The sequence below is a fragment of the Motacilla alba genome, chromosome 2 (genome assembly GCF_015832195.1).
Source record: "Motacilla alba alba isolate MOTALB_02 chromosome 2, Motacilla_alba_V1.0_pri, whole genome shotgun sequence".
Lineage (NCBI taxonomy): Eukaryota > Metazoa > Chordata > Aves > Passeriformes > Motacillidae > Motacilla > Motacilla alba.
Genome location: NC_052017.1, coordinates 105,823,404 through 105,847,344, shown reverse-complemented (window position 1 = coordinate 105,847,344; position 23,941 = coordinate 105,823,404). Strand labels below are relative to the sequence as shown.

The 23,941-nt window shown below is 40.5% G+C and overlaps 1 protein-coding gene across 17 annotated transcripts in view; it reads left to right on the top strand.

Moving 5' to 3' along the window:
• Positions 1–22,699, top strand: part of ZNF521 (zinc finger protein 521) — a 231,050-nt gene extending 208,351 nt beyond the window's left edge. For all 17 annotated transcript variants that reach the window (XM_038128658.1, XM_038128657.1, XM_038128655.1 and 14 more), the window contains one exon: positions 21,870–22,699. In XM_038128658.1, the coding sequence (XP_037984586.1) occupies positions 21,870–21,899 (30 nt within the window). In that variant the 3' untranslated portion in view covers positions 21,900–22,699. The remainder of the gene's footprint in view (positions 1–21,869) is intronic.
• The last annotated feature ends 1,242 nt before the right edge of the window (positions 22,700–23,941 follow it).

Here is a 23,941-nt window from a genome sequence, read left to right as displayed (position 1 = left end):
CTTGCTGCTTCCCATCTGGACTCCATCAGCACAGAATACCTGGGCATGGAGCCATCAGCCTGTAGGACGTTCCAGCTAATACAGAGAGCTGCAGCACTGGCCCTCAGTAGCAAAGGAGACCAGGAGCATATTCAATCAGCTTTCTTGCTGTCTATACTGCCTTCCTACATCTTTGTCCAGTTGTGTTCTAAGACTCAGTCCTTAATTTTCTTGGTGGACTGGGTCAAGCACATCTCAGACGTGACCTGAGAAGTTCTTCCCATTTGGAAACAGTGTGGTAGGTGACAAAGTTCTGCTTTGTGAGCGTTTCTATCAAAGAGCTGGAGGTTTTTCCTCAGAAGCTAGAACTTCCTCACAGACTGCCCTGTGAGAGCATGGAACAGACTTCCACAGCACTTAAGTATTACAACAGATGTCCTTAACTTAGGCTTCTGAGAGCAGGATGCACCTACATGTGCCGAAGGCTCCCTTCTCTCATACAAACGTATACCTGTATGTAGATTTCTAAACCTTCCCCAAAATCCCAACCCACAGCAACAGAGCTCTACCAAAACAAAATACACAGCTCCTTCCCCAGGGAAAGGATGAAAGAAAGAATGAAGCACTCATAGCAGATGTTACTGATGTCGCTTCAAACAGCAGGAGAACATTCTTAGCTCCCAGTACAAGCCGCTGAAACAAAGCAGGACAGACGCAGTATAGAAGAATCTGTGGAAGTTTTATGTAGCTTAATGTGAGTCCTTCTCTGGATTTCCAGTTGTACCATTTTCTTGTTCTAAGGTTAGCACTGTTGAAACTAATCTTCTAGTTTCTTCCTCACTTCTTTAAGGGTTAAACTTTCCAAAGATCTCAGCATTGAAAAATGCTCCCAAAAACTCAACATTTTAAAACAGCCTTTAAAATACCCTTGACCTGAGCTGGAGCAGAACTAAGCAAGCTCTAGGCTATTTCAAGAACTAAAGGCTTGACTGAGACCTTTAGTGGAGACAGTGGCAGAGCTGGGATTCAAACACTATGTTCTCTCATTTGGGGGTCAGCTAGAGAAAACTGCTAATTAACCTGGGCTGGGGTTGTCTCCTTGTGGCAGAGGCCTTCTGGGGCCAGCTGGGAGAGAGGTTGGTGTAGGAATAGCATCAGCCATAGCAGTAGTGGCACAGCTACCTCCATCTAGGATTGTTTTGCCAAGGCCCCCACAGTAGTTGAGTCTGTGTACCATGTGTAGGTCCCAACAGCAGGGGAGACCGTGAATAATTTATGCTCTTTACACAAAAACAGGCACAAAACTTTTAAACCTGCAGGATGTTTTCTTCGCACAGAAAAGGCCTCAAAACATTTTTTTAAGAGAAATTGGAGATTAGTTTTGGCATTTCTAGGTCCCCAAGCTCTTAGGGTGAGGAGTGGAACATAGATGCTGGCTTTCTAGGCCCCAAAGGCCAGGAGCCAGCAGGGAATAACTTTGTCAGCTCTTCTTAAAAAGAAGCCTACCTGGAATCCAATTAACAGTCAAAGCTTTAGGCCAGCATTTTCAAACTCAGTGGCCTATTTCTGAGAGGGTGCTGAGCACCTCCAGCTGCAGATAAGGCCAGGGCAAGATGCTGGTGCTGAGTACATCAGGAAATCAGGTCAAAAATGCCTGAAGTTAGGAACCTTGATTGAAAGCATAGGTGCTGAGCAGCCACAGCCTCGTTTAAAGTTTCAACAAAACACTTTTGATGCCTAAATACAGGCATCACATTCATTAATGTTGGCCCTAGTCCTTTGCAGGCAGTCAGGTTGCTTTTCTCAGAGCAAATGCCTAGGAATCAGAAGAGCTGGATTCATTTGTAAGGTCAGGTACTAACTTGCTCCACATAACCATGCATGCTCTCCATCTTGTGAATCAGGATGATGATAATAATACGTGTTCTTAAGAGACTAGGTTAATATTTGTGTTTTAGGGGACTAGACTGAGCTGCATGCATTGCAAGTTTGCTTTTTTTTTCCTGAGCCCTTACTGTACATTCTGTTTCAGATAGATATGTGTGCACCAGTATGTGCACATCTTTCCATGTCTTTCAAGATTTAAAAAATTCAGACTTGTGTTCCTGAGATTTGAGACTTTTTCCCCCTAGAAGGGAGAATTATTTTCTTTGCAAATTTTCTCAAAAAGGCAATCAAGAGAAGCACAGTGGAGGCACTCATGCATTAGCTCTTTAAGGACATACCTTCTAAGTGTTTCCCCTGCAAGTCTTTTTCTTCAATGTCAAACAAAGTTTAAATACAAAAAGAAATTCTTTGAATTCCCTTCCAGTGCCCCTTCCCTCCTGGGGACTGAGGGGTGTTTTGGCCACATTAGGTTTCCATGTGGTAATTCTTCTCTAAATAAGAAATTTCCAGGTTTGGGGCTTGTGAGTTCATCCGCCTTTGATTGGCCTATTCAAATGTAAACATTCCCTGTGGGTACTTCATTAGTTCATGAATATTTATAGCACATTGCAAAGCCCACCAAGCCCAAAGAGCCAGAATTTTTCAGGGACCATTTTAATTTCACTAAATAGTGCTTGTCAAAGATGAGCTTAATATTAATGTGTCTTATTTGTCTCCACATACTTCATATATGAGTAACTCTGCATGCCATAGTCAGCCTGTGAAATTTTCTATAGTCTTTCCTGTAAATAAGGGGGAAACAATGTGTTCACAACATCCCTTGTACATTCCCTGTGAGAACATTCCTTAAATTTCTGGAGCAATTGAATCACAATTATAGGTTTGTTTTTTCAGATGCTTGAGTAATATTATTGATAAAAATACAGAATTAGTTGGCAAAGTACAGCACTTAAGTGATGGATATTACATTTAAATAGACATTTTACTCTTGAAAAGAAATTCAGATGTAAGGAACAATAAAATGGTAAAGAACTGAAAACTAAATATACCATCCTGGGTGACACTCATAAAGTACCTATTCAAAAATAAGCAAAAATTTATATTCCTTCTCTTTCTAGGGGACAGAGTCATACCCAAAAGCATGTGAGCTTGAATATATGTCCCTGTTTTGCCTACTTCTTCCTGTTCATATGCTTGTATGGCAGGATTCTTTCTGTAAAATATAAGTACCTATTAAAAAAATAACCCATGCATCTGTTCTCCAAACTGACTCATATGGTCTATATTAAGTAGATTCTGCAGAATCAGGTAACATAGTACAGTTTGTAATCCTTATGACCGCAAATCCTTATGACATGCAAAAATGTTAAATGAAATTTGTGGTTTCCAGTCTGAAAGCAGCAAATGTTGTCTCTGAAACATATCAGTGATGTTACATGTCAACAGTAAAATAATAATTTCTGAGGTTTTTTAGCAAATAGAACAGTGAGGTGTGCAAGATTTCAGCCTAAAGAAGCAAATCAAAAGTTGCTGCGGAAAGAAAAAGGCACAGAAATGCAGAAGAAGAAGGGAACAAAAAGCAGAGGAGTAGAAGAGAAGCAGAAAGGAGATTATGGGACAAAGAAAGAAACAAGATAGAAATAATAGTACTTGGGAAAGCAAACATTTTTTCTTCTGAGTGATGCTGGTAATAATGATAAGGCACTAGTAAAAATAAATCATGGTAATAATAAGGGGAAGTTCAGTTATTACATAAAAGCCAGTTTCTTCCCTCACTCCTTACAGAAACCTCAGCGAACATCAGAGAGTCCTGTCATAGATTGAGGGCAGGGAAAGCAGTAAATGTATTCCCTGACCCACAGATAATCATTAGAAATGGAATTCTGCCCTTTGCAGAAAATGAGGTTTTATCATCTGTGCCCTGAATGTTTCAGCCTAGACCTTGCCATTAGTCAGATCGGTTGGCACGTACACCTGGAGTAAGCAGAAGAAATAAGCACTCTGTTTGCGTGTGAATAATTTCCCTGGTAGATCAGTTCAGTTCTGTTAATTGTCCATCCATTAATTTCTTGCTAATGTAGTTGATATCGATGACTGATTTTCTGTGCTAAACAGGAAGCACCACTTCTTCATTCTAGGACACATTCCTTCCTACAACTGCCCTGCTGTTAGCTACCAGTAGCTGCCATTATATTATCTTTCATCTGGCCCAGAGCTGACAACAGATGGCCATCTCCGGGACTGCCATCAGTGTGACTTTATGAAGCATCCAGCTATGGTGTATTGAGGAGCTTCATGGCCAGTTCTGCAAATCTGATTTCCCTTCCCCCTACTCTGCTGCTGGCCCCCCTCACTCCATCTCCATGAATAAGCTCCTTATTCCTGGCTCCACTCTCCACTGGTCCTGTCATTTCCCAATGAGTGGTGGCACACAGTTATCACTGGATGTTTGCAGCTCAAGGTCTGCCCCCACTTCCCTCCACAGTGCTGGCACAAGGCTGTTGTTGCTCCCAGCATCCTCATTCCTCCATGTTTTCGGTGAACCAAAGCATAGGCACAGGGGTTTGGTGGAAGCAAAACTGCTACCTCTTAAGATCTATAGTTCAAACCCTACCTTCTTCCTCCACAGAGCACCTCCTCAAGCTTCAGAGTTTTTATTTTTTTTTAAGTTCTACAAGACATGCTGCCAAGCCAGCATTGAGTATATTAAGTGTGAAAGAAGCTAAAATATCGATCAGAGACCTGAAGTGGAGGAAAGTGTAAAATTCACTAGCATCCTGATTCCATTGACATGTTAGATCACTTGGAAAAGCTCTTTCAACTGCGTGGCTGCTGTGCATTTCGGAGAAAGATATATTGTTTGCTCTTGACAGAGTTTTCTAAGGCAAGGTACCTCCAGAGCCAACCCATATTTTACAAGAAATTCACATTTGTGTCCTTTATTGTGATATTTGCAGCAAGTCTACAGCTAGTGAGAGTGTCTGCCCTCAAGCTATAAAGGAGTAAGGCTGCATTGTTGGAGAGAGAGCAGCCGTCTGTGAAAGGCTGAGATGTGGTAGGCAAGATGAATACTGCTTAAAAGCAATGCTTGCCATGCTGTCATTTAGAACAGGAACAGTGAGGATTTAAACAAAAGTGAAAGGCATGGTAGATGAATCCTTTAAAACTGGTCAAATTTTCAGCTGCCAAAAATAATAAGTTTTCTCCATTGATAGGTTCATTGAGTAGGAGGAAAGTTGGGAGGGGATGAATTCCCCTAGAGAGGAGGTGCAGATAGTTTGGGAAAACAAGGTGTGGTCAGTGATTCATAAAGAGGCACTCCAGTAAACAGCAAACTTGGCTCAAAAGTAGTAGTTTTTCTTTTTTTTTTTTTTTTTTTCCTGCCTTTTGCTTCTTTTTTTCCTCCTTACTTTGTTTTTGCCTTTTATTTTTTTGCTGTCGGGGGCAGGGTAAGCGCATCATTGGGCCACTCCATTCTAAACATGAGTGAAAAAGACTCTGGTGCAGAGTGGCTACACAACTGGAAGTGTATCTTGCAAAAAATGTGTATGTCCCCCACCTAGAAGGAACAGCTTTTAGGTTTAGCATTTCTACCTGTATTGGAGTCGATTTTTCCATGCTTTGATCAATCCAAGGTGTAAACATTTTGGATGGGAAAAGAGTGGAATTGTGCAGGCTCTTGTGATTTTGATTTTTTGTTTTTTTAAGTTGAGCTTCTTTTCTGTTCAAAGCTGAAATTGAGTGTCCTCCACCCTGTTAACAAAGGAAGAGAGAAAGAGATGATTCAGTTCTCATGAACCAATACTGCTGAGTTACACACATTTCTACGTGCAGCTTTAGTTGTTTTTCTGTGTTGTTATAGTCTCGTTTTGCTGGAGAATCACTAGGCACAGTCACGGATCATGGGTGTGTAAGTTTGCTCGGGGATACGCTGTGTCAGTGAATACTCTGCCTCCCCCCACACTTCCTGTGTGTAGATGTGTGCTGTGTAAGATAAAGAACCTGTGATATTGTTAAATATTAGTGGTGCATTTTGCTTGGCTTTGCATTTGTAAAGGTGAAAGGTGATTGTGCAGGAAAATGGAACAGTATATTTGCTGTGAGACAGGCACTAAGAACTCACTCCCATGCTCAGTTATAATTCATGACTGTACTGGTGGGAAGCCCTTATCCCTCTGTGGAGTTAATGCATCTCTACTGTAACCTGCTGAGAGCACCCTGCGTCCCCTCCCACCATCTGTGCATTCACTGGCGTGCTTTCTCTCTCCCCCTTTACTGTGAGATCTCTTGGTGTTAAAACTGTCACAGTACTAGTGCCTGGTAAAGGTGGCTTTATGATGTGTATTAATGCTGAATTGTCATTTAAGGGTGAGGAGGCAGGTAAAGGATATGCTACCATTTGTTTTAAGCTCTTGTTAGAAAATGCTGGGGAGCAAATAGACAGAAAGGTAGATTTTTCACTTCAAACAGCAAACAGCTTTGAACAGTACAGAGAAATTGTCACAGCTCAGGGTAAGAGATGTTGATGGCAAATGCATCTTTTTTTCCCAATCTAAGCATATTTAACTGTTTCTTGGTAAAGTGGATCTCTGTCTCTCCATGTCAAGACTGCATTGTAAATTGAGTAATGTTATTTACCCATCAGCTGAATTTTATTTTCTCAAAATTGATCTACTCTTTTAGCCCTCTTGCAGGATGCAAGTTGCTTCTTTGCTACCTGAGACTTGAAATTCATGTGACCAAGTGCTGTAAGCTAGTACAGTCTTAACTAAACAGGTAGTGTATGAAGATTTTTTATTATTATTATTGCTGTAAGGCACTGTCAGAAGACTGGTGAGGCTGTCTAGCTTCGAAAGAATTGCACTCAGCTCACAGAGATTTAGATGATGCTTTATCAACCTGGCACTTTACCACAACATTAAACTCAGAATATGGTTAAAAGACCATGTACTTGACTGTCACGGCAATATTAATTTGCAGTGTTTCACTGGATGTAATCTCATGTAGTCTGTTGTTTGTATTCCTTTAAAACTTATAAATCAAATCCAGACCTGGAATACCAGTGTATGAACTTAACAGATGTGTTGCCATAAGGGACCTGCTAGGTTATAAACTGCAGAAATGATCTTTTTCTATTTCAGATTTCTAGCTTATTCCAGGGAGATTTAGTAACCACAGAAGTAAGGTGGAAGGTCACGCGCTAGGGCGGTAGCACCCACCTCGGCACTTGACGTTGGGTGTAATTGTCAGGAATTCCACCTCTAATCATTTTATTATTCAGTTGCAGCATCCACCAAAGCTCCTGAGCAAAAGTAGGGCAGGAATGACTTCAGTAGCTCTGTGTCCAGGTTTTCTTAGGTGAAAGATCACTTTGAGATGACACAGCTGAGTAGTCAGGCTGAAATCCTAGTTGGTATTTTATTAATTTTGCACCAAGATAAATCTTGAAATTCTGACAAACTCCATGACAGGTGAAATTCCTTCTTGCAGAATCTGCTCAGCAAGAGGCTGCTCATTTCGTTCTGTTCAGAGGCAGGCAACAGGAGGGCAGCTTTATAATCAGCCCTCAAAGGAGCCCTGGCCGCCCCAGAGCCTTGGACTGATTGAATAACTCCTGGGCCTCTTCCCCTAGGCCTCCATCAGCAGGGGTCCTGTGGAAAGCAATCTCCCGCAGACTGGCACTGAAGTGAGCTTTAAACTACTATTTTCTGCTCTCCAGAGGAGCCTGGAGTACTAAAAGATAGATGGACTGCAGATATTTTATGAGAAACTGTCAGAAGAAGAGCAGAGTAAATGTTTTTTTCCCTCCTTCGAGTCACACGCTGCATCACTGTAGAATTTTTCCCAGAATCTTTTACACTGAAAGTTTGAAATTAATTGGTCACTAACCTTAATTTTCCCCCTCCCTCTTATTTTTCTTTTTTTCCCTTCCCTCTTTTTCTTCTTCTCTTTTTTTTTCCCCCCTTAAATATTCACTCGGAGGCCCTTTGCTTAACCACAGTTGCAGAAAATCAGTACCATTTGCACTGAAATATTTATAATGACAGAATGAAAAATTGGATTCATTTTCTGGCCTGTAGCCGAACAGTCTGCAACTTTGCACAGCATTGTTTAGCATCTCTCATTCCTTCCATTCATTGGGGTCCTTTTCAGACACACACACACGCGCGCGCGCGCTGCCCCTGCTTCGGAGGAATGTTTAGCAAAACACAGAGCCATTTTTAATCTCAGCCTTGAGAAAACAACTTGTCTCTAACCTTGCCACCATCTGGGAGGGGGAAGCAAAGGGGGAGGTCCCCCGGAAGCATGTAGAATTCCTCTTACAGGAGAGATTATGGAGAGTGACATGTAGTAATCTGTCCTCTACATTGAAGCAGACTGTGGCTAGCATTCTGCAAGTTGCTTTGGTGTGTTGCAGGTTAGGCAGGGTGGACTCAGTGCCAGGCTGGATAGCAGGATCTTTCCAGAAAACCTTGTTCTGCCACCAGTTCTCTCTATGGCCTTGAGAAACTCATTTGCCCACAAAGGAAGAGGTTGTCAAAAGCTCCCTTTTGTGCCTGAGCAGAGACTGTAAAAACGCCCTGTGCTTCTTTGCACCTCCAGAAAACAGAAGATGCTGGAACTGTACATATTTACTTCCCTTGAAGCAATGGTGTGAAGGTGAAGTGGTTGATGTTTGCGAAGAGCTTTGAAAATGAAAGTGCAGATCCTCAGGCTCCAATTTGCATCCCCTGCCAGTATAAAAGGTACCTTAGTCAGACAGCCAAGGATTCCCTCAGTACGCAGCAAATCCTGTTTATTTTGCAAGCTGGTTCTGTATCACTCCCTTTTGGTCCTCACAGGCATGTCTCAGACTCCAATGAATTCCAGGGATTTTTAATTGGTATAACAATCCCATGGGCTATTATGAGCTAGCATAAGTTTGGGCAGTGTTAGGAATGCTTCAACATGCACTGAGGACTACAGTAGCCCATGATTTGAATGGTTAGGCCGCATGGATTTACAATAATATACAGTGAACATGTAGGAATTAATCTGAAAATGCTCACAGTTTAGCAGAGAATTGTAAGTCTCTACAGATACCGGACTCTTGTGCAGAACTTAATAGGGAAATATATCTGTGAAAAGAGGTATTTCAAAAACCCTTAGAAATTACTCTCTGGTGAGTTTGTAGATTGCCTTGACAATGCAGTTGTTTCTGGAAAAACAAGGCCTGTGGCCAAAATCTTAACTTCTAATGCCTAAAAAGAGGCTTCTTGAGACGATACTGGGTCCCCCAAGGAAGTGGGTTGGATGCAGGGGTGGATTCTGCAAGGTGCTGAGAATCTTCTGAAAATGCAGGTGACAGAAATGGCCTGTCAAGGTCCAAAAATGTCGTCTGGCTAACTTCACCCATATCAAATTTATGACATAGCTCTATTGCTGACAGCAGGTGTCTGTGTATGCTACTAAATTCTGATCTTTCAATTCTACATCACTCATCTAGGCAGAAACTTTTTATTTCTTTGCTTTCTTCTGTAAAACATCTTGATGCTGGCTCCCCTTCGATGCTCTCAGGAGCACAGCCTGAGCAGGTGTGCCTAGAAGCAGTAGGAAAGGGTGGACATCTGCTGTAGGCGCCAATACGGCTCAGCTAACGCGGCACAGCATTCCGTGGTTTGTGAGCAACACACAGTTCTTATCATTCAAAGTTTCTTAGGAACTTGCAGATTTGTCTTTTTTGCCATGTTTCCCAAGATACTTTGACAGGTCAGCCTGAAGTGATGAGCGTTCTGACACAAACTGCGTCGTGTCTTAGAAATTTTGCCTGCAGTTGTTTTACTTGAGTATCGCTTTGATTTGAAAAGGAACTTCGTACAAAGTGTTGTGGTTTTAGAATACAACAAAAAAAAAAGTCCAATATGCACATATTACAGACATTTCTGTAATTTCTTACTTAGCCCTTGTTACTGCTTTCTGATTTTCTTTTTTCTTCATGTATATAAATGAAGAACAGTATAATTTTTGTAATTTTTATCAGTTACTGAGAATCAAAACTAAATGAGATGAGAAAGAATGTGAGCTTTAAATGCAAATATTAAATATGTTTTTAAACTGATAATTTGAAAGTAAATTGCCCTGACTATTTAATCACAGTTAAAGGAGATCACAGACCCAGAGCAGGCTCTTTCAAATCCAGTAGTATTTCTTTGTTTGAGCTGACCAGGACAGAAATATACAGGTGTCTAATATTCCCTAGGATGCTAAAAAGATTTTTTGTGGACAATAGACTACAGATCACAGTGAAATGGCAGTACAGATGGAATGGTGCAGAATTGTTACTGAACAACAGGGACTGTAAGAGTAGCCAACAAACAAATGTTTTATCTCACTGTTGAAGAGAGTACCTTTCTAAGAAAGCTGTTTTCTCTGTGGGCCTGAACTGCTGTGTGGGTTTTTGTTTGGAGTGCCAGTCTGTTTACTAAAGTTATTAGTTTATAAATTTTGCCATGGTAAAGTAACTGTGAGAGCTTTAAATTAGACTAAGTGCCACTTCTGTGTGGCAGGTTCCTTTGAGGGCTTATTAGAAAGCAGGTCTCCTGTTGCCTGCCCCTTTATGCACGGCACTATTGCTGTGGGTACTTGTTTATAGCTAACTTTTGAATTTATATAAGTGTACAATGTGGTATGATGAATTGCCCTCCAATTGCAAAGATTTTAGTTTGTTTTTTTTTTTCTGGCTTCAAGCTAATACTTTAAAGGGTTATTTTTATTAGGTGGGTTTTATTTGGATGAATTAAAATTAACTTGGAGTAGCAAATTACATAAGATTGTGAGGGTTATAGATTAGCCTCACCATAGCTACAGCACATCTTTTTGTAAAGGAATTAAAGTTCTCTGTTTCAGATATCTTGGCACTAAATGTAGACAGCAAATGAGTGTTGTCTCCAGTTATTTTCCTCATAAATGTGATTCTTTTCACTCAATCCAAAGATTGGCACACTAAAACCAGTCCTAATGGGCAACGAGGGGTGAAAGCAGCAGCTGCAGGAGGCTGGATCCCCTAGCAGGAGAGAGCAAGGAGTACCCAGCATCACCAGCCAAAGCCAGTGGTGAGGGGTGGGGGCATTTCTTCAACTGTCAGTACTGGGTCAAGGCAGGACCTAATGACATGTCTGACTTGCAACGTGTCACCGGCCAGCTGTCTGACAGGAAACAGAATGACCAACCTCAGAGAATGACATTTGCTAGGAGGATACGTCATCTCTCACAGGGAGGAAGGAAAAAGGAATGAAAGGATGCTCCTTTGTGTGGTACTTCTTATTTGGCAGAGGAGTATTAAATTGTAGGAATTGGACTTCACTGCCTTCCCCATTTTTTAAGGTCCTGTAAACAGGAGAAAGTGAGAGTAAAATTCCTCCCATTTAGCTGTGGTCACATTTCACACTTCTTTTACACAAACCCAATTGAAAAAAACCAAACGAGAAAACAGAGGACAATAGAGAATCCAAACTGCATTTTACAACCAACAACCACAATGACAAACAAGAAATTTTCTTGTCCTGGTACCACATGTTAGTAAATGCTCCAGATTTATTGATTTACAGTGTCTGTCCTCACAAAATTTAGAGAATGACTTTGTTATAAAGGGAAAAGTAGCATTCTGGTCTCTCTAAAAGTCACCTTTAAAACATGGAGTTTCTTAGACTTAAAAAGTGGAAACTCAGATGAGGTTGCTCTAAGAACAAAACATTTCAACATAGGGTTCTTAACTGTCTAACTAATCACCAGCTATGAAGGGATAAAAATTGTCCTTCATTTTCTTTCCAAGCAGTAGATTTGTAATTCATGTACACACCGAGTCAACCACATAAGCACTGTCCCAGCTCCTACTATTCCGGGTTTGAAGACCTGTAGGAATAAGGACTGTAACATGTCCAAGATGGGCTGGCACAGTAACCGGTTGTGAAGGAAGTCAGAGCACAAAATCCATGGGGGCCTCTGCTTATCAGCTCAGAAATCCTTGGCTGTTACCATCAAATCTGCTCAATCTGGCTTGCCTTGCAAACTGTCTTGAAGGAAAAAAGATGCACCAATGTGCAACAGAGTTTGGAGATTTTAAAAGAGGAGGAGAGCTAGCAGAGCACCATAGCTTTTCCTTTTCTATCCTATGCAGTCTAAAATTGGCATACTATGGACAAGGGGACAAATTTCCATTTGCATTCCTGATTTCAGGATCCAATATAGGCTCCCATCCACTTCTGCATTATCTTAACTGGGTGTATGTATGTATGTTTGCTGGATGGATAACTTCCAAATACGATTTCCACATGTGAAAGGAAAGTTTGCTGATTTTAAAACTGGGCTTGTTCAGGGTTTGCTTTCACCTGAGCGAAAATGTTAGCCACTGTGAGTTAATCTTGGGCTGATCCACAACCTCCCGTGTGCCAGGTGCTGTTGTAGAAGGCCCCACACACCAGCTGGCAATGTGTGGAGAATAGATTCCAGGCTGCCCCATGTCACCTGGTAAGCACAAAACCCAGTGTTATGTCTGGGAGGTAGGGAGGCGAACTCTGCGATCGATACAAGCATGCAACGTGTCTGTCTGTATAACAGGAGTGCAGACAAGTTACAGCACTTTTCTTACAGGCTGTATCAAGAAACTTGTAATTTCACTTGTAATTTTGTTCAAAGAGATTCTTGTACATGCACCTGTGGAAAACTGGAAAGTATCATTGTTTTAAAGGTTGCCCTTTGCATTTAAATCACAGCTCTGTGTGCTTCCCCATTTTAATTGGGTGACCTTTTGAATCCTATGGACAGGAGCTTGAATTCTGGACTTGCAGGTTGATTGGAGATTTGAAATCAATTCATGTTTTAGCAATTACTCTGCTTAAAAGCAGAGAATCCAAAATGGAAATTTGAGAAGAAGAATTCCCCTTGGAAAATTCCTTCTCGCAAGTCATAGAAAACTTCACTGCAGACCAAATAGATATGCGTAAAATCCAGATTCATTTGTCAGTTTAATCCTTGAAACAGATCAGGATTCATTGAGTATGAGACAAAGAGGAGGAGTAAGGAACGTGTAATGTTTCCAACAGGACATTTTTGTGCAATTATCAGTTTAAGCTTCCATTATTTGTCACTAATTACTGCACTGAGCTGTTAAATATTTAGTAGTAGTTTGTTTAATTGGGTTTGACCTATAAAGGAATCTGCGCACAGCACAGCTCCAGTTCCAGGAGCCAGTTCCTCACTCACAGCTAGGCAAATTTGTATTCACATAAGATGTCCACACACTGTCAGACAAAGGGATTTGTATTTGTTGTGCAGGTTTATTACCTCTCTCTCCCCCATAGATTTATTTGTCTTTAAGGTATCTGAAATCAGAGCACAAAGTAGAAATGCTGCCTGTTGATGTAAAAGGGGAGGTCAGTCAAACTTAAACTTGTTTACAGATGTTGGAGTTTGGAAAGCACCAGTATGATAAATTAAACATAACAAAAAAAAAATTAAAGCAGAACAACAACTAGCCCATGAACACATGTCTTGTAAAACACTGACTCAATCCCTGAATATCTTATTAGGCAGTATTGCCTATCAAGGCTTGTTGTCTCCTGTTACTCTGTTGTGTTGTACAAAAGCTGCAGACAAATCTTGTTCAACTTGGGGTGCAGCTTGCTCGGTCTGACAGGGTGAAGAGACTTCTGGCTGTGGCCTCTGCAGAGGGTGTGCAAGAATCAATCAGTATACGAGCAATATTCACTTTGTTTTAGCCTGGCTGTATTCTTGCTTGTTCCTGTCTTGAAACTCCCTTGATTTCAGTGGAGCTTTTCTTAATTTATACCAGGGTAACCATAACCATATTCTAAAGTAATAAGACTTTTGATATATTTCTCAGAAGTGCCTCCTTCTGCCTTTTTTGCTTCAGCTTTTATTCCCACTTAATGAACAATTTTCTTATTGGGGAAGAATGCTTGTGTATTAGTTTCAAACATTTGCAGTATCACAAAGGCCTTGTTTTCCTACAGACAAGACTTAGACCTGGATCCTGATTATCAGTACAGCCCCTTTGCCATATAATAGAACAGGGAGGTTTCCCAGTTTTGAAGAATTCTTGTGAACATACCCTAACTATTGCCCCCCTCTCTCCATTGCTTTCTCTTTTACGGGGTAATGTACACACCTTTCCCATGCAGCCAGGCACATCTTGCCTGAAATGGAAGACATTGTTGCAAGTTTCACTGCATTTCAATGAGCAGCAGACAGGGTGAGGCAGGCTTATGGGAGGCGATTGCCTGGCACCATAGGTTAAAGCAGCCTTCGAGCTACTCTGATTTATGTCAGAGGCTTAGCTGGGAGCCCCCTGCCAACGCTCATAATGAGAAAGGTGCAAGGATGGTGAACAGGCATTGGTGTTTGTGTCTGTTCTCTTCTAGTGACAATGATGAAAGTCTTATTTGCTGTTCCCAGGAATATATGTCATTCTTTTCCATACAACAAATCTGTGATATATGTACTCGCATATAGTAATGAATCCAAAAGGAATCATTGACATTTTACTAGTGACTTACTGGAAGTCTCTGAAGAAAAATAGGTATCAGGGGCTTTAGTTTGGTTTGGGTTTGGTTTTAATTTTAAGTTTGCATCCCTGAGACCATGCTCTTTAATTTGAAAATTATTTACAGGTAGTTTTGCTCTGGCCCAGCTGGAAATGCTGAGTGGAAAAACTAGAACATTGAGAGTTTTACATAAATATGATAAAGAATAAAATCTGATTAGCAGTCATGTTATTTCAGAAACATTAACATAATATCAAATCACATAGCTTAGGTGAATTAATTTATATGAATGACTGCAATTCAGTGTAGACTTTCCTAAATTATCATTGTCAACAGTGGTCAGTCATGTCCTAAGATGACCACTTAATTGGCAAACATGTCTGAGAACAGACCTGATTCTCAAAGGCTGGTAAACATCAAGTCACCACACATAAATGGTATTTATGGGAACACAGATTCTCTTGGGATTTGGCCCCTTTCTTGTTGTGGAAATAGCTCTGGTTTAGTTCAGATCAATTTTCTTGGGAATCTGATGTTTCGGAGACTGTATTTTTTTCGGTCTGGGCTGGTGAGCAAACTTGGCCTGGATGAAACTCCATGCCTACTTTAGTGTATTATTTATAAATTCATTGTTAGTCCTTCTGCGCTGCCAGCTGCACTAAGTACTGGAGATGCTGGTGGCAGGGACACTTTGCCTGGACTTTTTCTGTTCTGTCCAAAACTTCCAAGTCTCTATTCAGACTCCTACTTTTCACCTATGAAAAACTATTAGACATATCTCTTATCTATCTCCCTCATTCACTCAGCATAAGTGTGACCACTGAAATATGAATATATATTTGTGCGAGAAGCATTGTACTTTGTGGGGCAAAACACATTAGAAACGTTTGTTAGTTCTGACATTTCAGATACAGTAATTCAAGTTAATTTCTTGTAGTTAGTGTTTTATGAAAGGAAGGGTGGGGTCTGAGAGGGGAAATAATCGCTCATTTGTTAATGAGCTTCAACTGATTTGCTATTTTTGTAATTCACATATGTGAAAAAGACAGAAATGTTTACAATCTGAATGTCCATAGATGCTCTGTCAGTACAATTAAGGATTATAGAATCAGAGAATGAGCCTGGATATGACCCTAACCCTCAATTAATGCATTTGGTGGAGTGCACTATAGAAGTCATTACCCTTAGTACAGAAACCCCAAATCCCACCTATACTGGTTTTTTTTACCTATACAGCAACTGAGCCTTAGAAACCCACATAACTGAATATTCTTAATTGCTTGCAGCAGCAGTGGAGCTAGTTCCATAATTTTTTGGGGCATTGAAAGTAAGTTTACTGCTTTCAGGTGGTTCAAAATGGCCCAAATATTCTACTGAAACCAGCTCCTAACTATGCAGATTTGGTTTCATGTGTGATTTGGGGTTGGCTGAGCCTCTTCCTCTCCTGGGATGAACATCAGGAAAAAAATACTAACCCTGAGGTCTGTGAAACTGTGAAATAGTATCCCAGGAGGAGCATTGGAAGCTCTAATTAAAATTGGACTGGGCAAAACACTTGAAATTACACTATAGGCAATAATCCAACACTGGCAAGATGGGTGGAGAAAACGCCCTAATGGGTCTTTTCTGTCCTTAAATTGTATGAATTCTTGTTCTTCCTTTTATTATGCTATTTCACCTTTCTGTTTAATAGTGACATAGTGTCATCTAGAAGGTATTATAAGACACTATTGTGAGCTGAGTGAGATGATGTTAAATGTCAAAAGAAAATGCAACAGTTTTTCTGCAGGTTCACAGTGATTATAAGGAGATAGGAAAAGAGAAACTGACTGTAAGTGAGGGACACGAGTGCAGTGGTTTTATCTGTGAGGCAGTGGCAAATTCATTGCATGCCTGCAATATTTATCATTTTGACATTACTTTTCATATTCTCTTCTTATGAACAACCACATTCCACCAAATCTAACACAGGTGTGGGAAAGTCATTTATTCTAACTGTGTAGATCGGTCAGATTGCTGGAGACATCTTCTATCCCAGTGTTTCGCATATCCCCGAAGACCTGGACTAAATAATATATTTTTACATCTTAATTTATAGTTTGTATTTAATCTTAGTATTGCACAAATCTAAGTAACTCATCGATTCAGTCCTTGAGTATAATCATATTACAGTTTACCAGGAAAGAATCCTTCAGCAATATAATGGGGCCTTGACAGGAAACTTTGTGCTGCATTACTGAAGCAGCACAAAACTGAAGAAACAGCTTAAAAAATAACCTTTTGTACTGCATTTTTTATAGTTTAGTCTGAATAAGTTTCATTTATTTGATTTTAGTGTTATCACTTAATATTCCTCTTCCCTCCTCCTTCGTCTTTCCAATATTACAACAGTGTCCAATACAGAGCTTTCTGCATGAGGGGTCATGGCAATCAGAACAAGGAATAGAGCATTGGACCAGAGTTCTGGAAACCATGTGGATCCTGTGCTAGGTTTTGCTAGGCTTGCCTTTCCACAGGCCTTTCTTTCTTCCGATTTGGTTCTGAAAAATCCAACATCCTCTTCTTAGCTGCAGACAGTTTGAAAAGTGTGGTACAGGATAAGAAGTTGGAATAAAAAAAAGAAGGGAAGAGAAGCAGAAAATCTTGATTAGAAAGTATAATTTAATAGAACATGTATTGAACCAAATGTATTGATTAATGTGGTAGATATAGTACTTATATTGATTCAAACTAGAGATTTAGTACTAAAAGCTGTAAGCCAAAAAGCTGTTGCAGATTGCTACAAAAGTCAGTTTAATGCTGTCCTTGAGAATGCCTTCACAAAGAAATTCTTCTAATGTTTGAGGAGTAGGTAGAATGCGGTATATGTCAGTTTGATCCCGGAGGGTTTTATTTTGTACTCTAATAGCTGTTACGAGCCTACATTATATCCAAGGAGTAATTTTCCTTAGGGGTGCCCAGCTCGCTTTGTGTCAATATTCTAGCATTTTAAGTCACGTACAGTATATGCTTCTGGGAACAGTGCAGGAGCCAGCCAGACTCATAATGGTCTGCATTCATTAATAAAGGCAGAAGCTTCTGTCCCTCCATTGCCCACTACAGGGATGCCTCCCTGGTCTTCGGGGACCCGTACAGACACATTTAAAGAAAGCTTTATTTTGAGTGGGCAGGAGATGAAATGCAGGACTTGCAGGCATTTCCTAAGTCAGCTATATGCCCAAGCACAGGGGTGACCTTAATGGGTCAAAGAAGAATGCAGGTCAAAAGACTTATTATCCAGACTGTTGGAAACCAATTGCTTTTGTTAAAAAAAAAAAAAAGAGTAAATTGTAGTGCTTAAAGGTTGATAGTAATGTAGAGTTCTGTTTTACAACCTGGAGCTGGATTGCAGTGCAGTGGGATGGATTTTTATTTTTTTGAATGCAAAAAATTACAAGATGGTCTGTAACGTACACAGATAAAGGATTCCAGATAAGTGATAACATGTAGGGTACCATAATTACTTAATCAGTGATGATTGATTACTCATGTTTGTGTTCTTGAACTAAGGAAAAAATAACATGCTGCTGTGGTACTGTTACCATCTGTTGAAATAATGCACCTACATTTCATCTTTATGCCTCTTCGCGTGTACCCTGTTTGCACTGTTTGTCAGGTACAGCCATGTCTTGGTTCATCTGCTCATAAAATAGAGAAGTCCCATTTAAATTGAATGAAACCACAGTTCACAATAAGGATTCTAATGGGCCACTGAGTCTGGGGCTATCTGTAGTATTGTTTTCTTCATTAATTTTGATGCTGTGGGTGGGAACTTTTTTGCTAGCTATTACTTCTCATGTTCCCTCTAAAACATAAAGGCATGCACCAAACAACAAGTACTATTACCTCTTTTGTCTCCAGCCTTTCTGTGAAGAAATCTTTTTGAATTTGTTTGCCAAGGAGATTCTTCCACACAGTATTATCCTGAAATTCTTTTCGTATCTTCTAGTCCTTAACACTAACAACAGGGATATCTCAAAGCATTTTTATCCAGAAAAGTGGTCGCATGTAATTTTATAGTAGGTCACATAACAGTTGGGATTCTGGATTCAGCTATCAAAAATAATTATTTCTAGTAATAGGGAAAATGCACTTGAAGAGTTTCTTTTGCTTGTGAAAAAAAGTGAATTCAGATTTTCCCAGGAAATATACCTGCTTTCCAGGTAACACTGAGACATAGAAATTGAGGATGTAGGAATTTTACTGTTTTGTGTCTACATGATAACAAATGCAGTGACACACACACTCCTCCTGCTTTCCCGTTCCTCCATTTTGTGCATGTAAGGCTTGAATTTGTATTTGCACACTAGTGTCTCCTCATGAGATCCCCGCTCTTGGAAATTGGAACACAGCTGTTGCTGAAGTCCAGGAAAGATCATATTGAGAAAAATATTTTCCCCTTTCCATGGCTAAGCAGGAAATTTACCTTTTTGCTTTGTAGGGAGACTACCACATAATTAAACAGATGCGCTAATGCACAATCAGATTTGGGGGAGGCAAAGAAGGGGGGGAGCATATGATACCTCCTGTACTTTGGTAAATGACTTCTCTTTGGCAAGTGGAGGTACTAACTGCTCCAAACTCAGGCAAACTAGTTGAAGTTTCTGGAGGAGGTGTGTTTCAGGCTTGTCTAGTGTGTCTTTAGTGAAGGGCAGCGTGCTCTCCGAGGCACACAGGGGATCTCAAGTGTAATATTGTGCTCTCCCTGGGTGTGCCGCGCTCCCATGGCCCTGCCGCGTCCCTGCCGGCGGGAGCTCCAAATTCCGCTTTCCCCGCGTGCCTGATCTCCCACTGCTGGGGAGGCGGGAGCTCGCTGCACACGAGGCAAAGAAACTATCAGAGTCGAGATCTGCTGCGTGGATAATAGAGGAGAATTTTTGCCCTAAATTTTTAAACATAACACCCCTCATAAAAACAACAACAGTTCATAACTGGGATTAATGTTTGCAATTTTCAGTCACTTAGACATGGGGTCTCCAATAGATGGCTTTTGGTAGAGTGGAATATGGGTCTCTGTAGGATTACAGAATTTTCATCCTTTTCTTGTCTCTCCCCTCCCATCCTTCGCCTGCTTGTCTTGTCAATGTTATGTTCCTGAAGCGTTTCCACTTTGTATTTTTTTGCAACTTAGCCAAATAGGTATTTCTCCCTAATCCCTCGAGTTTGGGGAGCCTTAATGACTTTGGAAACTGTGTTTTCTTTTGACTGTTTACAACAGGTATTGTTGCCTTTTTAAGGCCTAAATGTTCAAAGCATTTCCTCATGTTCCTATCCTGCCCTGTCTCATTCTTCTCTGCAACGCTTGTTTGGGTTTTTTTCTATTATTTCTTCATTATCTCCAGAGAATCTCATTTTGCACCAGGGCACAGGAGTCAGAGACACTGCGAGCTGGGGCAAGTCAGTCCTTATGCTGGGTTTTATTTTGTCTCCTTCATATTTGGGCATTTTTATTTTTTAATCAAAAATGTCATTGCAGCCAGAGTTACGGCTGCAATTTTAAAACACCTTTTGACTGCTTCATATGCAACTGTTCATCCAGCTTCATACTTATTATGCATTTTTCACTTAGTGAAAAGAAATAAAAAATGGGCATGACTGACATGCTTACTCTCAGTAGACTAGAAACAAAAGACCCCCCCCCAAATATCTGTCTGCAATGTAACAATTGGTATATTACTTCACCTGCTCAGAAGCAGAGAAGAAAATCAGAATTCAGGCTGCCGCCCCATATTTACCTTGTCCTGTTGTTTCTAGGTACTGCAGGGTCTCCAATAAGCCTGTGGTGTTATGCTGTAAGTGCTGCAATAAATGGACACAACAGGATGACAAAAGGACTGACTGTCAGGCTTAACTCTTAATTTCCTTGCTTTTGTGCTTTAAAGTCAGAGCCCATTACCTGTGACCAGCCAACATTTTTGGCTGCATCTATTGTTAGTGCTTTACATCATTTTGAAATGATTTTATGGGAAGGATGAGGAACTAGATGAAATCAAGTGGTGGAGCATATTTTTTTAACACTCTTTGGCCTTGGACAGTCTGGAATTCCTGCCATCAGCATTAAATCATTTTGTATTCACATCTGGAAATTGCATCTTTGAGTGTCACTGGGTCATTTTCCTTTAATCTTGAGAATGGCACTACATTAAAAATTCCTCAGTCTTACTGTAAGATCCTTTCCTTGCCAAATGTCCCATGAACTATTATTTGTGTGCGTGCACAGTTTAGGGAAGAGTGAAGGAGGATGGGAGAGAGGATTTTTAGGCTGGTCTGCAGTCGCGCTGTATTTCACATTTGTTTCACCGAGGCTGTTTTCGTGTGCCCTTTCATGGGTGGCTCTGGAGGGTATGGTTCAGTAGATGTTCACTTTGTTGTAAATGATGACTGTCTTGTGGGACCAGGTTCATCCTAGAGTGCGTTAGTCCAAAGAGGTTTAAAGACAGATTAACTTAATAAAGTGGAGTGAAGGGTCTGGATGTGCTGGGAGCAAATCATGGGATGTGACACCCCTGCCCTCTGGGTCACTGGCCCAAATCTGGCCCCGATTACTAAGGGGAAAATTCATCACTAATCAGTGGCTGCCCTGTTGTCCGAGCATTCACAGATGTTTTCTAGTTATCTGTGAATCCAGTGCACACGGTAGAAAATTTAAGATGTATTGGATTGGTCCCTTGCTCTTGGGTCAATGCTTGTGAAGGATCTGAGCCAGTACAGGCAGCACAATAGCATCTTTCTGAAAGTGATCAATTTGGTTTGAGGGGTGAGGAGGAAAGAGGGTGAAACTTGTGTTTGCTGCTTGATTACTTGTACAGGAAAGGAGATTTTAGGACTCCAAAGTCCATGATGTGTTACTACACATAAGGCACTGCACTCACCTGAAGAAAAATACCTGTGGGTTTTGGTGACCAAAGGGCAGGCTGTGCCAGCCCCTCCTGTTTTCTCATCAGTCTCTGAGCTCTGTAGCAGAGTTTCTCTTACCATGTGGGGGAAATAGGTTTTACTGCAGGAGAGCATTTGAAGCAGTGCCACAGTGTAGGAAACACAGGCCAGTTAGCATAAGACTTATGGCAAATGCACTTCTCATCTTTGCAATGCATAAACCATGAACCACGTGTAAGCAGACACCAGGATCGCTGACCTGGTCTGCAATTTCACTGGGGCAGGTCAGCCCACACCCTATCTGCAGAGAGTGTGTTGCCCTTCTTGTGGCACATGTAAAGGATACTGGTGTGAAACAGCTGGAGAGAACTCCTCTCTTCCATAATTATGCTGTTTCTGGCTAGTTTAAACAAGGAGGGGTCAAGAATATTCTCTTTATCCAGCCCATCATTTTACAAGATATGTTGGGAAAATTGTTTTTGCATCCTTCTTTCACACAGAAATGCCTGTCTTGTGACTAAGTTGTTTCTTTTGTTTTTGTTGCAGAATCATACGATGACCCAGCACAGCAGTTAGTGCAAGGCCCGTCTCTTCCAGAGAATTCTTTGTGGCACAAAAAGGGAACACATTTTACTCTTTGCACGAAACTTTCATTGTTAATGTATATTATTCAGAATCATTGTATTGTACCATAAAACTTGTATTATCGAAACTGTTGGATGTTCATGTGTTTGAACTTTTGAGCACCGGATAGACTTCCTGTATATAAAGTGTTGCACATGTATTATGTTGTCTGATACTAAAATGGTCTTATAAAGACAAGTGGACTTGGGCCCTATTCAGGAAAGATACAAATAATAATAATACTGTGTGAGGAGAAAAAAATAGCTTAAGAAAAAATGTCATTTTCAAGGAGGAGGGAGAACGTAACAGCTATGTTCCATTTCAGCTCTGTTTGGCCTCCCTTTCATTTAAACTTCAGTCCAGAAATCTCTCTTTTGGTATACAAACGGATGAATCTAAGACTATTTTTTATTGCTGAAGATTCGTGCAAAAAATCTGAAGAGACTCTTTCTCACAGAGCAGGAACCCACAGTTGAATAAGGCCCGTATATATATTTGTAAGCCTTGCGATATGACAGATAGCATTACCATATATGCAATAGTTGTTATGTAGTTTGTCAAAGAATTTTTTTTTCCTGGATACCATTTGAAGCTTTGAGTGTTCAAGACTTTCCTTAATGATTTCACATGGCCAAATTCTTGAATCAGTTGAACTAACCTGTATGTTACTGTTATTAATGTTTACTCTGCGGTCTGAACCTGGAGATTACTGGAATTGTTTTCCAAAAGGAAATAAATTCAGTTTACCATTATGTGTGAGTGTGTTTTGTGTCTTGTCTTTTTCCTCAGAAAGTAGCATTATTATTACTGCTGTTATTTGAACTAAAGAACCACCAAGATCTGGAATCCCATTGTATCAAGATCTGTACACTGCTCAGTAAAACAGGTTGTTTTTCTCAAAGGTAGGTATTGAAATAAATGTAATAGAAAGAAATTTGCTGGCCCACTGAAAAGCAATGTGTGCTTGAGAGTGATATTCACTGTTTTCTGGGTTTATTGGTTTCTTTTATTTGTTTGTCTCAGCAATTTCATACTTATACACTTGACACATTGGTAGCCAGAGGAGTCACCACGCATCTTCCGTGTATAATTATCAATAAATTTAAATGAAATATCACCTTGTGAACTGGGTCTGGTGCTGACCACAGCTCTGGCCAGCAGTGCTGTTAAGCTGAAATCCCTGACCCCTTCCTCTGGCATGGGTAGCAGAATTGGAGGTGGTGCTCGCTGCGGGGTGATGTTCACTGGCACCACGCCCCAAGGGAAGCTCTCACAACACCTCACAGCTTTGCTCAGATCTGAATTGGCTCCTGACTGCCTGCAGTTTCAAGGAGAAGAAAAAAGGGGACAAAAAGTCTCCTTGCCTACACCACTGTCCCCCAATACTCCAGCTCACCTAACAGAAGAGGCCAAAAAAACATTCTCCAGCTATTCCAGTATCTCATCCTATTGCTGGAATTCTAGTTCTATCCCATGAAAACCAGTGCTGCTGAAATACTGCCTTTAAACAGCCTCACATCACAACAAGTCCAAATGTCTAGAACTGCTTGCCTAGTACTGTCAAGGTAGATATAGAGTGTGATTTCCAGTTTGCTGAGTGTAACAATTTGACTCCTTACAGATGGAGGACAGAGAGAAAAGAAGTAAAACCAGAAAGTGTCTGGCTACCAGATATTCCAAGAAAAAAAAAGTGTCATATTTAACACCATAGCTTTGAAAATATTGTGCAGATATTGCTAAATACAAGAAAGAAATTCCCAGGTTTTGTATGAATATCTCATTTGTGCTGACAAAAGGATAAATGCAGGCATGAATACATAAGGCTTGTAAAATGCCAGTTCTATTTATAAGTCAGAAACTGTTCCCATTCTTATTCTCATTAATATATTACTCATCTCAGCCAAATTGAATGTGATTATATATTCTTTATTTTTGACAGATACCTTAAAGGATATAAGGCATTTCAGCCTTCATGTGTGAAAGTATGACATATT